The following is a 14732-nucleotide window of genomic DNA, read 5'->3' on the forward strand; positions in this document are numbered from 1 at the left end:
TAAAAGTTAGCTGAAATAGTACAGGAAAACTCATAAATAGTACTAAAAAGTGTAGTAAAACTCACGAATAGTAACAAAAATAAGCTGAATAGTAAAATAAGTTGGCAAAAATAACAGAGTGCAATGAATAAGACGAAGAAGGTAATATTAAAAAGATTAAACTCAACTTGGTCAAGCCATTGGAACATCACTTTGGAAGTCAAAGAACATTTAGGAATTAAACTCCTTTGTGTCTCTGGTCTCAACACTAATCATCCCCCTTGTTCCAATATTTACCATTTGATCATATTCAAAGTTAGACTTGACTGAAGAAAATTACAATTCCATTGCAAAACTATTATGCAAAATAAGAATTTTTCCAGGCCAGGTAGAATAGAATTGTTAAAGCTTCTTACCAGAACTCAATTACAACATTTTTAGCAAAGTTGAAAAACTAAATATTATTTTGCACGATCAATCTAAACTCTAAAATCCCCGCACATTTTGCACACAGTCAGTCTAAAATCCCTCATATATGGGTATCCAACTAGTTTATCGAAAACAACACAAAAATAGTGACTCTATATCTCAAAAAGGGTACAAGTAAAAAATTAAACAAAATATATACGTGTATTACTTCTCCTCCAAGCGTCGCAGCATGGACTCGGAAAAGCTTTGTTGCCTGCACATGTAAGAAAAATAAGCTTCTTAAATGCCATTATCTTCTGGTCCAAAAAGAAAAAGAAGCAGTAATTATCTCCTGTTTTCTTCATATTAGAAGATGGTTCAGCAATGCAAAATGTGCAAAATCTAATGTTAAGCAAGAAATTTTTTGTGTACAAGACATGTTCTTAAACAGAATCAAATTAAAGAAAGTACAACATGAATAACATACACAATTACTCAAACTCTGAAACGGTTAATGTTGATACAACTAAAATTTACAAATTAGACTAATCTGGTAGTTTGCAATATATGACCATCAAACTATAATATTGATGCAGTTCTATATCAATAATGTAACCAGTTTTTTGCAATCTATGACCATTGAACAATAGTTGTAATGGAACCAGTTATTACTCAGCATTCAAAAATAAGCCAGTGTAATTATTGTTATGTGTGAAACTAATGCATAATATAAGATACCATTCTATAGCAATAGTTTGAGGGGAAGATTAAACAGAAAGGTTAAGGCAACCAGAGTACCAGACCAGTAAGCCATACAAATACAGGGTAGATTTATTTGATATTTCAAATTCTATTTACTTGTGCAGGAGAGAGAGATTGGACTTACTTCTGTTCTCTATGTTTTGGACTAGGGCGAGAGTACTTTAGATATCCATCCCAAGGAACCTTTTTGAGACCTGCTCTAACAGATATTATGTCCCTTACCCTGCATAAGAGCACTTATATTTAACAAAAGCTATTCCAAATTTTGGGGTAGTTCTAAATCCAAGGAAATACAGCTCCATCATATTCGCAAGATAAAATGTGTGCCATGCCATTACTTGATACAACATACCTCTCTGCAAACTCTATGGCTGTCTCTCCAGGTTTTATATTTTGTGGCTCCAAGTACCAAACATCACACACAACAGCCCAGGATGTCATAAGCTGCAGCAGATGCATTGTGAAGGATTGCCTGCAAACAGAGCACATAATCCAAGAATACAGTATCATCCACAACATGCCAACAAATGTGAAAATCTAAGACAAAAGACAAAGGCGAACCCCAATGCAATCCGCCTAGATCCTAGCATAAACAAGGAATTTTTCTCCCATGTGGTAGTTATAACACAAAACAATAACATGAATATCATATGGCTTTGCCAAGAGCCTTATAGAGCCTTAGAGCTCAACTGGCAACTCTGGATGTTTCTAATAGAGGCATTCAGGGTTCAAATCCCCCTCCTCCATTGTAACTATCAATTTATCAAAATATCAGATGGTTTGATCTTTGGCAAAGCCATGTCCCAAGATAAACACATCTACTGTTCTTTGCCACTCCATCTAAAATGCAGGGGATGCTTTCAGTGCATGCTTATCAAATTATCAAATTAGTGAGCTATAAGCAGTTCCTTACTTCCTGCTGTTCCAAAAAGCATCAACGAATATTTTGTTGTACTTAATAGCAACTGGGCAAACAGTGCAGCCAAGTTCAAATGCACCCTACAAATTATTCATATAGAAAATAAGTTAAAGAAAACTGAAGTATTGAGAACTCAAAGAAAAAAAAAAAATTGCTTTCCCACTAGAGAAAAGAGAGAGGAAAGGAAAGGGGGGATTGTTTTTTTCAATAAGTCAATTGTTACAAGTAAAGGATGGGGGTTTCAATCCCTGGTTCTCCTCCTACAGAGACCAGGCAAGGCCAATGAGCTACAAGGCTATTGGCTGAAAGAAGAATTGTTGAGAGGTAAATTATAGGAAAGAAATATGAGTTTGTATTCTTATCAACTAGAAAAGCAGAACTTCATTAATTGCATTTCTACAACATTAGATCATATATATTTACCTTCTTGAACATAACAGTGTAGTGATTATTTACACAAGTTCCCTCCGGAAATATGAGAAGAGGGTTATTTTCAGCGCCTTGAACGTGATCTCTCAACCTGAATATACAAGTTTTTGTTATCGTGAAATAGATGATGTTCTGATAAAAGAATATTTTTACATTGTTAATATCACTTACTTCTTTGCTACAATTTCACGATCCTTTGCCTCAGAACGATTGAACTCGATACATCCTACGCTCTCTAATATGGTGCTTTGCAAGAGTCCTACAGAGAAAGCAAAATTAAATAAATCCTTCATGTCCATATTTTTAAGAGTAATTCTGGCTTCCATTTATATACCCTAAATATAAATGGTCCAGTGCAAAATTGTTCACTAAATATAGAATATATACAGCAAATTAAATGTACTAAAAATCATTAAAGCCAAATTTGTTTCAATTATAAATGTATAAATTTGGTGAATTATTTCCACCTCCAAAACTAGATGGGCTGCAACTCAAACGTAAGAGTTTCAGAACACACAGAGACTATCACTCAAGAATGCAACTTTTCTACTCAAACCAGTACACCAGTGTGTGTTCCTCTAACATGAAACACAAAAACAAATCCAAAGATATGGATATTTCTGTCATTGATGTAGTGACAACAACAGTATTCATGTGTGAGAAGACATTTTAAAAACTACAATGCAAATTTTTTTTCTTGTCTATCTAAATATTACAATCAAATCATGAAACTCAATAACATACAGGACAAGTTGGGAGCAAAAAATTCTATAAAATTTTATCCTAATGACACAAGAAATATGCATTTGCAGTTTGAAAACCAAAAAAAAAAAGACAAAATCTACCATCACAATACATGGACACTTCCAACTGCATGCTGTAGTTCTTTGTATCACTACCCTCCCCTAAAAACACTTTCTTTTTGATAAGTAATAAAGGTATATTGAAATAGCGCAAAAAGGGTGTGCCACCCTAGTACACCAGTTATGGATAAACAATATTCCAAGGGTACTAGGAAATTTTTGAGAGTAACACACAAGACAATAACCATAAGTCATTACTGAGAATGTAATTCCTTATTTACAGTAAAATCACAATTTAAGTACAAATTTTGGGAGTAAACACTTACCAACCCATCCAGGATGCTTCTGCATAATAACAGCAAATGCAGTCATCTGTTCTAGGATGATGAAATCAATCATGGAGGTGTGATTGGCCACAAAAACCTGTTCAACCCATAGATTGAAGCAAAATACCATTCATTAGCATGAATTATGTAAACATGCTGTTAATGAAATATCAGGTGACATCCAGAAAAATAAAAATTATAATCAGGTATACCTGCTTAGGCCGCATGCTAGGCTGTGGCCCATGGTATTTTACAACCCCAGTCCATGATGCAACAAAGAAACTGCAAATTAACTCCACCAAAGACCTCTGAAGATAAGGTAAACATGGAATATGTTAACATGCAAGACCAGAACTTTAAGACATTAATGTAATATGACAACATAGAACACCATGGGTCCCTTCCAATGATTTTGCATGACCATGGATTCTATCATATTCTCCTACATTCCTATTAGTATGTTACTGTGGGTGCTTTATCTATTCCTAAATGATCTTGTAATCTATTTTTTGTTCATAATTCAATAGTTGGGGAAGGAGGATTTGAGCTCTAGATGTCACCGTTGGAATATCAAGAAGTGCCAATTGAACTACAAGACTCTTGGCCTAAATGACCGTTTATTTATAATAATGCATTATGTTTTAGTACAAAAGGGTTCTACTGCAGAACATCTTTGAATTGGTACATTACTTTGGAGAAAAAATGGTACATGCATACAGCATACAAGTGAGAAGTTTATAACCAAAACAACAAAGTGCTCACTTATAAGTATTCAAAGTTTGCAACACCTGCTGCTACCAATAGATAGAAACATAGATAACAAAATAAAACAAAAAACAAACATAATTTATCAAAACATGAATCCAAAAAGAGTATAAGATATACCACAAAAAGCAGAGCAATAATTAGATGAAAATTTTAAAATGTAACATTCCACACCTCAATCTTTTTTCTCAACTTGTCATGCCCTTTTAGCAGGAAGTGTACAGGAATATAAGATGAAAGGAATATTATCCATCCAATTGTCAATATTAGAACCCTGCACATTCAATTAAGACAAATCTCAGATAAGCAAAATCACACAAACCCATTAACGAGGCAAAATCCTCATTAGGAAATTATTCATCACCATTCACTGCCTTTCCCAAAATTCCAATACTTATAAAACACATTCCAAAGCCCAAAATCCAAGCCATTTTTAAAACAAAAGAATTCCCAATATCTTATCAAAGCTTAATCTATATTGGGTGAGATATCCAAGGGCACTATTTATTTCAATGCATAATATAACATGAAGAAGCTACATCAGTAAAGGGCTAACCTCACAGGGAATAGAATGAAATATCGAATTACAACCCCACAACACCATAACGGAAACAAATACACATTCCAATTCCACGGTTCCGGAGAATTCGACTTGAAGCATCGTGTAAATGAGTCCTGCCCATTCATTATATATATAAAAATAATAATCAAATAAAATAAAAAAAACTAAAACAACAACAACAACAAATTTCTTAAATTACAGTAAATACCAATACAATTAGTAATTCTTTCTAGATTTTCATTTTGCTAAACAAACGTTAATAAAACAAATACTTAACATTAATTTATATTTACATAGCACAATTCATTTCTCATATAATTGGAAAAAAAAAAAAAAGAAGCTTACATCGATAATGGCACCAGCAGCCTCAGTTAAGGTAGGAGAAATGTCAAGCAAATCACGGCTGCAAAAGATAATTAAAAGAGATATGTAAATTTACCAAAGAACAAATTCAGAATCTTGCAACAGTCACATCAAAATTCCATTATTTTCTCAGCAACCAAACAGAGAGAGAGAGAGAGTAGGAAAAGAAAAAGTACAGTCGGAGCTTGCCGCGGGGCTCTTGGATGGAGGATCCGGAAGGGAGATAGTCTTCGAGGTTGGGTCGATCCAAGTCCAATTCCAATTCGGAGCTTGAAGAGCTCAGCTTCACTATCTCATTGCTATTGCTATTCATTTTCTCTGTTTCTAGTCTCTACGCAATGATAGGCACAGAGCAGAGCACCTTTGGGTTTGGGTTTTTCCTCATTTACATTTTTTGTGGGGTTTTCTATTTTCCCGACTATATTCTTTTCGTATAGTATAGTAAAAGCAAAATACTTAATAATAATAATAATAATAATAAATAGTTAAAATTTTATATTTTATATTTTCGTTCTCAAAAAAAAATATTTATATTTAATTTGGACTAACACAATATTTTAACCAATTATAAATCTAGTAATGCTAGATACAAAATATTTTTTACAACTTTTCTTTTTCCATGATCTATTTTGATTGGCGTTCGTGATGTCGTCCTGGAAGGTGATTCTAGAATTGTTTATAATGCTATCTGTAACTATTCTCGGGCCCCATCTTCAATAGCTACTGTGACTCACGGGATTCCGGACATTAGTAAAGAGTTTAGAAGTGTTCACGATTCTCATGTGCGGAGACAAGGATACATGCCGGCCCACATTGTAGATAAATATGCATCTAGTATAAATGATTATGGTGCGTGGATTGAAGAGGATCCTTGCTGTATTATGCAAGCTCTTATTTATGATGTAAATTCTTTTTTGTAGTCGCAATAAAAGGTAATATTAGGCTTGTTAGCTGTAGAACAATGTAAAAGTGAGATTATTTCAAACACAACTCTTTTATTTATTTATTTATTTTTTTTAGAATCCAAACCCAAAGGCCAGCTTTATTGAATAGAAAGGGAACTACAAAGAGTCACAAGATACAAGGGGAGCTATATTATCAAGAATGGATTCGATCCAAACTTGTAGCTCATTACCAAACTTAGATTTTCTAGCAAGAAAATGGGCAACTGAATTGCCAAATCGTTTTACATGAGAAAAACTACAAAAACAAAAATCACTAGCTTAGACAAGAGAATCATTAATGACATGACCAAACTTAGGATGGTTTGAACCTTCATCCTTAAGAGCATTTGTTACTGTATCAGCATCTCCCTCAAAAGTAGCTTCAAAAATACTCATCTCCTTAGCAAACAAGACCGCTCTTCTACAAGCTAAAGCTTCAACAATGGCTACAGAGTTAGGGAGAGGAATTTGCTCTGCCAAAAGCACCAATCACAATACCCTTAGAGTCACGAATAACCACCCCCAAACCAACAGCTCCCATCTCCTTGAAAATAACCCCATCAAAATTCACCTTATAAAACAAGGATATGGGGGGAATCCACCTGACATAATGAGAGATAATCTATCTATCTATACTATTAATAACATGATTTTTTATTTGGTTTTCAACATTTTGAGTACTAAAATACCCTCACAGAAATTCTTAAATTCTCTAAAATACTCTTATATTTTAGTTAAATAATTTTAAATTAGAAAACACAAACTAGTTAAAAAAGTAATTTATTGTTCCTAAATTTTATGCATTTTTTCTTTTATCTTCTCTATCTGAATTACCGCTTTTTTATTTTAAATTTTTAAATTTTCAAACTTTACAAATAACTTTTTTTTAAAAAAAATTTCAAACACTTTTTTTCCTTTATCTTCTCTATTTGAATTACCACTTTTTATTTTAAATACAAAATTTCAAACTTTAAACCCACGTACAAATAAATTTTTTTTTTTAAATCACGTAGAAAAAGATCATAAAAATTAGGACACTATCTTTATTTCACTTTTAAACATTTATAAAAAAAAAAAAAAAAAAAAAAAAAAAAAAAGAGCCCTCATCGCACACATGTAGCAAATAAAATTTTATGGATTAAGTTTTGAGATGACCAAAACGTCAACCTTTTAACATCTTATATTATTTAAGGCTATGTCTATCATGAATACAATATATTTAAAAGAAAACAATTGGGACTTACTTTTAGCCATCAAAGGTGAATTGTCTCCTGACAAATTATTTAACTCCTATATGATATGCTTATCAAGTTATTTTACTTATGTATAACTGTACAGCACGGGGTCCCAAACCCACTTGGGTCTTGAACTTCAACCCTACAATGAGACCCATGACCCTAACCCCTCCATCCGAAGTTGGGCCCTAGGCCTGCTAAGGCCATGAGCTCAAGCCTCATGCCACTATGCTTGATCCAAGGCCCATTGGACGTGCAATCTTGATCTATACACATCGTGATTAATAATTAGGGGCCTGCCTAGTCAACTACATCTCGAACGGGAACGTGATTGCTTGGGAATACTATATCTTAACTGACCGGTATTGACCTAGAGAATATCGCTACCGAACATCCCTCTTGAGGTGGGAACTAGTTCCAAAGCCACTACTACCACTTCCAACTAAACGCCCACTTAGAAGCAATGAAATTGGACCCTCTTGCCCACTAATAACCTAGAGTAAACCCCTCCACCAATCTTGAGCTATAAATAAGAGATAGGAATGAGGGAGAAGGGGGTGGTTGAAAAAGGGCTAGGGGGAATAGAGAGCTGAAGACATAAGGAAAGTAATACGAGAGAAAAGAGAGAAGTTTGTAAGATTAGGTTGAGTTGTTGGGTCTCTAAGTGAAGGACTGCTCATAGTAAAAAACCCAAAGCCCACATTACAAATAGATTGTGAGCCCAAGTGGTGGACCAGCCCATACGCCTCATTTTTGGTACACACAATAACATTTTAAAGTTTTATTTATTTATTTATAACTATATTTTTATCACACTTTTTTTTTAAAGTTAAATGAACAATAAAAAAAAATTCTTCAAAACCAAACTTAAACCAACTTTAATTCCTTCTCAAAAAAAAAAAAAAAAAAAAACTTTAATGAATGAAAAATATAATTAAAAAATGTAATCTAAACTTTTTAAAATATTTGTTTTATCAATACAAAATAGTTAGGAGAGAAATTTAACATAAATAAGAGAGAGAGAGAGAGAGAGAGAGGATGTTTCAAGTCATTCTTGGGGAGATTCTACTTGCATACTTTATGCTTAAAACGTTTTTCTTTTTTCTTGTTTCTTATTAGTTTCTCTTTAATTTTATTTTTATTTTTTTTTATTTTTTTTTTTTTTGGCCATTGAATCAGAATGCTATTTTCTGTTCAAACAAAAAATTGTATACAAAACTTGACTTTACCAAATATTCCAATTAATTATTTTAAATGGATGGAAACGACTTAATCCAAGTCAAATAACCCCTTTGGCTTTGAGACGTAGTCTTAAACTTAATTGCTAATTAATTAATTAAAAATGGATGAAAACGACATATATTATATCCCAGTCAAAAGTCAAAACAATCCCTTTGGCTTTTTGGGACAATGGTTTTGAGCATTTTCTCCAAACATGTCAAAAAAATATAACATTTAACATCTCTAGCATTATTTTATTTTTTTTAATACTCCATTTTATAATACATCCAACATCAAAAGTTTTATTTTTTTTATTACTTAATTAAAATATTATTTATTTTAATCAAGTGAGAGAAAGAAATTAGTGGAGAGAGGCACGTTTTTGACGTGAATGCTCAATTGGAATCATTCGTATGATACTGTGGAGGCATAGACAAATAATCAAATATCAGTATCCCACTTCAACAAGTCTCTTCCGGAGATTCACGTCTATGTCTCTGACGTCTAATGTCTAAGAAGTTAGATGTTAGCAGTTAGAAGTTAGAAATAAAATAAAATAAAGAATCTTCCCATAAAAATAAAATATAATTAATTAATTAATTAATTAAAACTTTAAAACTTTTTTTTTTAATAAAAAGAAGGATCTCGTAGCTTCAATGGAAAGCCAAGTAAAAAAAAGCCTCAAACTCTACCAAACCAACCACGTATGATATGTTGGGAGTAATACACAAAGTACTAAAGGAAGAATAAAGATAACACAAAAGATAAATAGAAATAGATAATTTAGAGGTACAAAATTGTTATTCTTAAATTATATTTGTCTCTTACACTCTTGTTGTTAAAGAGTTATCGCAAATTTGTCCCTAGAATACAACCAAGTTATTGGATTCTACAGATAGTAATTCTGGAAAATAACTATAAGATTTCTTGTGTTTCTCTCTGACATAAGCTTCTATTTATACTCATATGATTATATTTCATCAAAAGACACATATGGAGAGTCAAAATATTTCACAAAACCGTTCACAAGACTTGAAACCTCTTCAAACTTTCAGAATAGTCACTAGAAAATTCTGCAAAAATTTCAATTTTACGAGTTTCGATCGGTCGAGAATTCCTTTCGATTGATCGAATGCTCTTTTCAATCGATCGAACAGAATCGAGCATCGATCGAAATAGGCAAAGACTGAATTTCGATCGAAATAGATTTCCTTATCATTTCAATCGATTGAGCAAAAGTTTTGACCAATTGAAAATACTGAATTTCGAATTTTTACTTAGAAAATTCAAGAACTTGAATTTTCACTTTATCAACTTTATGAAACAATATTTTTCAAACTCAAATATCATTATTACAACTTATTCATGTATATACCTATATATACAACAGGATATATTACGAAATTGTTGTAGATGTGACATTTCTCTTACTTATAACATAAAATAAAAGGGGAAAAGGTCTTTCTCTTTCTAGCGATAAATTTTCATTGTAAAACTGTAAAACATTCAAGTAATCCACCAACGGCAAGAGAATTTGTCTTTTGTAAATTAACAATTTAACACAAGTTAATAGGAAATTATGTGCACTGTTTTGTTTGTAAGAAGTTTTTCTCTAACTTATTTAGAAAGATATCCTCTAATTTAGTACGTGACAGTTTATAAGAGTATTTAAATACTCTTAAATAGTATTTATAAGAGTATTTATAAATTATTAAACAAATATGTTATGCGGCTATAAAATATACATGTATGCTTATTGGAATCAACACTTAGTTGATTGGTCGTCTCAAAAAAAACATCTAGTTGATTGGAAGAACTTTCATTCAAACTAATTTTAAGGAAAATTCTATATTTTGTGTATGTGTGTGTGTTTTTTTTTTGGAACAAAAGAGCTTTATCACTATCTAAACTGAGGCAAAGGCATAAATAGTTTCTAGATAAGGGTCGGCCCTAGGACTAAAAAGCAAAATTGTATGAAACTCATATCACTATATGTGTGTCTGTGGGGACATATATATACTGATATACACAATTGGACATAGTTATGTAGTCTTTTGCTATTTTGCTTGAAAAGTGAGTAAATATTTTTAATTTTTGTTAGATAACTAAATTGAAACTATAGAAACATTACCCGTTCATTTTCTTTTTTACATTTTTTAACATAATAGATTTTGTTTATGTATTGTCTTTTCATATAAAATGGAATAAGTCACATATTATTGTATGGTTGAAAGACTTGTAAATTTTATATATATCACTTGAAAAAATTGAATTTAAATTAAGCATTTATATTTTATTTATAATATATTTTAAACCTATTCATCAAAAAATATATTATAAACCTGATAAAGTCTCTGATGATTGTATAAGAGATTTGGGGTTCAATTCCCGCCTACACCAAAAACTGATTGGTGTCTTGGTCCGATGATAAAGAGCTATTATCAGGAGCGGACGCCATATGTTGAAACTCTCTCAAAAAAAAAAATATATATATATATATATATATATTATAAACCTGATTAACATGTTATGAGATACTTTTTGCTTTGATGAAACTTTTAACATCTTAAACATTTGAACATTTACTTCAAAAACTAATTTCATTTAGCCCTCACAATATTAACAAATTTGTGGAATACACTGTATTTAAAACATATATAACAATTATTTATCCAACAGACACCAAAGCAACATGCCAATCAATAATCATTTTAGAAACTTATCATTCCAATGAATCTCTCAAAAAAAAAAAACATGATTTTCTTTTCAATTAACTTCTTATGTAATTTTGCACTATTCTGTATCTCAAAAATCAACAAATTTAACGCAAGAAAATAAGAAGAAAAAAATAGCAATAAATTGAAGAAAAATATTTGAGTAGTCTAGAAAATTATGAAAATTAAGCATATGGAATACATAGTTCAAAAAGTGCACCGCTTAAACTATATTGACAGAACTTAAAACTCATATAATATTTTTATTATTCATTCCAAATATCATTGTAATTTAGATTTGACAATGAATTTGTTTTTTAGCCATATACCTTAAATATAACTATATTATAACTACTAAAGATTAGTCATTTACTTTCTTACAAAAATAATGAATTTGAGTTGGAGATTTTATACAATTTTTATAATGTACTTGAAGTCTTATTAGTTTTCATGGAATACTGCATTAAAAAAAAAAAAATTAAAAAAAAAAAACTTTCTTTAAGTTCCTTAAAATCCTACGGAAAATTATATTATGTAATATATATATACACACATATCCTTCATCTTACAGTATATGAGTTTCATAATCCAAAGTGGAATTTCAGGTGGCAAGCGATAATCAATCGAGGGAAGTTAAAGAGCCCATTTCGCAGCAAAAATGAGATATAGAATCGCACTTAGGTTTTTTTTTTTTTTGGCTGAATACTTAACTATTTGCCTAAAAGAACATCAACCCATCTCATTGGTTAGATGGAGCTAAAACTTTGTAAGCTTATGAGGGATAACAAACCTAAAGCTAGCGTGGCCATTGGCTTATAAATCCCTTTTTGATAAATACGAAGTAAAAAGGAGGAGGATTCAATAAAGAGGTTTATAGATGCTTATCTCAACTCTCAAGTATGCCCTAAAAGTGGTACTCTAAATTTCAAAAATTTTATGACTACAATTTGTAAGAAATTGCATATGATTTAATTATAAGATTTGGAACTTGGACCAAATGACTAACTAAATAGTTAAGCTACAAGAAATTTAGACTGTGTTTGGAGAATATTTCAATAAGTAAGAAATTGGTTTGAATTTAAATACTTTACGGGTCATGTAATTAAAAAAAAAAAAAAAAAAAAAAAAAAGGCTACTTAATGATCCTACCATGGAGACCAAACCACCAAAATGGTAGTAGTAGGCCAGTCGATTAAATTAATGATTGCAAAGATTCATAGTTCATACCAACTCCATTAAATTTTCGTCACCAAGGTTGGTGAACAATATGGTTAATGATTTGGTAAGCATAGACGACCCACCATATCATTACCAACATAACAAAATATCTCAAACCACTTAGGCTCACTTGATTATGACACCAAATGTTTCCCTTCTACATTGCTAGCATTTATATCTCTTAATGTTCTAATTTTTGTGATCACTTTCATGTTCTTATCTTCATTTTATAAATTAATTAAATAGGTATGAATGAATGAAACCGGGAATCAACTTGCAACCATATATATAAATACTTTTAATCAACTTGAAGAAAGTACTTTGTTTGGAATATTATTAATGGTAACGAACTATTTTAATCACGGACTGAGAGGATTGAAGAAATTAAGCGTGCGGTATCCATTGTTGGTTTTATTTATTTAATTAAATTTTAAAATCATAGGTAGATAAAAGGTAGATGAGATTTCCACCACAAACATGAAACATTATTTAATTATTAAATTGTTATAATTTGTAAGAGAAAAATATTTAACAAAATTAACTCGAACAGCACGGCTTACAAGGTTACATCATTGACCAATATGGCAAGACATAAGAGTAGTAATTTGTTTTTGTTAATCAAATGTGAAATTGTTGGAATATACTACTTAACATGCAATGCAATAGTTTATCCACACAAAAAAAGAGTTGAAATTCATGGTACTTGGATACCAAAACTTCAAATTTGATACTGTTTCTTATTCAATCTTGGTTGGGTCTAGCCAAGAAATTCCTTTGAATTTTGGTTTAAAGCATTTTGTTAGATTAACTGTGGAATGGGGTCTGAATTTGGGCAGAGGCTTCTCTCATCTTGGACAAACCTTGGGCCAACCAGTAGGCAGGGCTGCGAATCAGTAAAAACTATTAGCTGCACTGAATATGGTGAAGGGCCCTGGGCCCAAATATTGTTCTGTTCCCATCAAAATTATTTGATCATATTGGACTTAAAAAAAAAAAAATTTAGTTAGTATCTTTATCATATTGAACTTGAATTACAAATCCACGTGTATATTACATCAAGTCTGAATAATCCACTCGAATACTTGTATAATAGAAAAATAATCAATAGTTAATCAAACTTAAAATTTATTAACATCAAGCTATGTAAAGTTGTGTATATATGATTATTATACTAAATATTTACATTGATATTCTTCATTTTACATTTAATTTTTTATTATTTTTTACGTATCTTGAGAATAAATGAAAAAAATGGATGATGGTTATTGTGTGTGAAAAAAAAAAACAATCAAAAGTTTTTTTTATATTTTAATGAAATATAGTATAAAATAAATAATCTGATTGCTGCTATTTTTGAAAAATAGATATTTAAATTAGAAAATGTAGGATTTTATACTAAAATAATTATGAATTTTTGCATATAAATTGAAAAAAGAAAAGAAAAAAGAAGCAAGTTGAAGGAAATATGTACCCGCAACTGGTTCAACTTTTCAACCTGCTCTTTTATTCTAGAACGGATTTGAAACTGGTTACATCTTAGAAAAGTCGAAACTGTCTCTGTTGTAATAATATTGAATACTTCACCAATCTCACATTTCTTGCTCTCCACATTATGGTGTGCTATCAATAAAACCCATAGCTAGAGACTCCTCTATTGATTGCCACAAGTTTCATTTCCATCGGTTATCTCTAATCAAGGTGAGTTTAAGTATTTAGTGGTTCTTACTTCTTACCTTTCTCCCTCTAAAAAAAAGTGAGTTTAGATTAAGCTTTATGTCTATAAAATTCGGTATTATTTTCATTTTGGTTCCTTTAAATTTTAGATTTTTTTTTTTTAATTGAAAGATTATTTTCTTAGAACAAGATGATAAATCTCAAACTTAACTTAAGAGACCAAAATGAAACCCAAAAAAAAAAAAAAAATCCCTAATTTAAAATGTCAAAAATAGACTTTATATATATATATTTTTTTTTTTTTTAGTTTATATGTTTATTTACAATTTTTAAACCATTTTTTTCCTTAAGTACAACTATATTTTTGTCAATTTCAACATATTCTTTCAGCTAATCAAAACACAAGAAAA

General features: G+C 30.8%; 1 protein-coding gene across 1 annotated transcript; it reads right to left on the reverse strand.

Annotated features, from left to right (window-relative positions):
• Nucleotides 1-306: 306 nt before the first annotated feature.
• LOC115967478 (glycerol-3-phosphate acyltransferase 9) lies at nucleotides 307-5728 on the reverse strand. Its single transcript, XM_031086576.1, has 12 exons — nucleotides 5493-5728; nucleotides 5299-5356; nucleotides 4948-5066; nucleotides 4566-4665; nucleotides 3839-3934; nucleotides 3627-3723; nucleotides 2669-2756; nucleotides 2492-2588; nucleotides 2063-2148; nucleotides 1502-1621; nucleotides 1274-1372; nucleotides 307-661 (listed from the first exon to the last, which is right to left on the reverse strand). The coding sequence occupies exons 1-12, from the start codon at nucleotides 5627-5629 to the stop codon at nucleotides 613-615; spliced, it is 1146 nt and encodes a 381-aa protein (XP_030942436.1). The 5' UTR covers nucleotides 5630-5728; the 3' UTR covers nucleotides 307-612.
• Between the last annotated feature and the right edge of the window lie 9004 nt (nucleotides 5729-14732).

Source organism: Quercus lobata, chromosome 11 (assembly GCF_001633185.2).
Source record: "Quercus lobata isolate SW786 chromosome 11, ValleyOak3.0 Primary Assembly, whole genome shotgun sequence".
Lineage (NCBI taxonomy): Eukaryota > Viridiplantae > Streptophyta > Magnoliopsida > Fagales > Fagaceae > Quercus > Quercus lobata.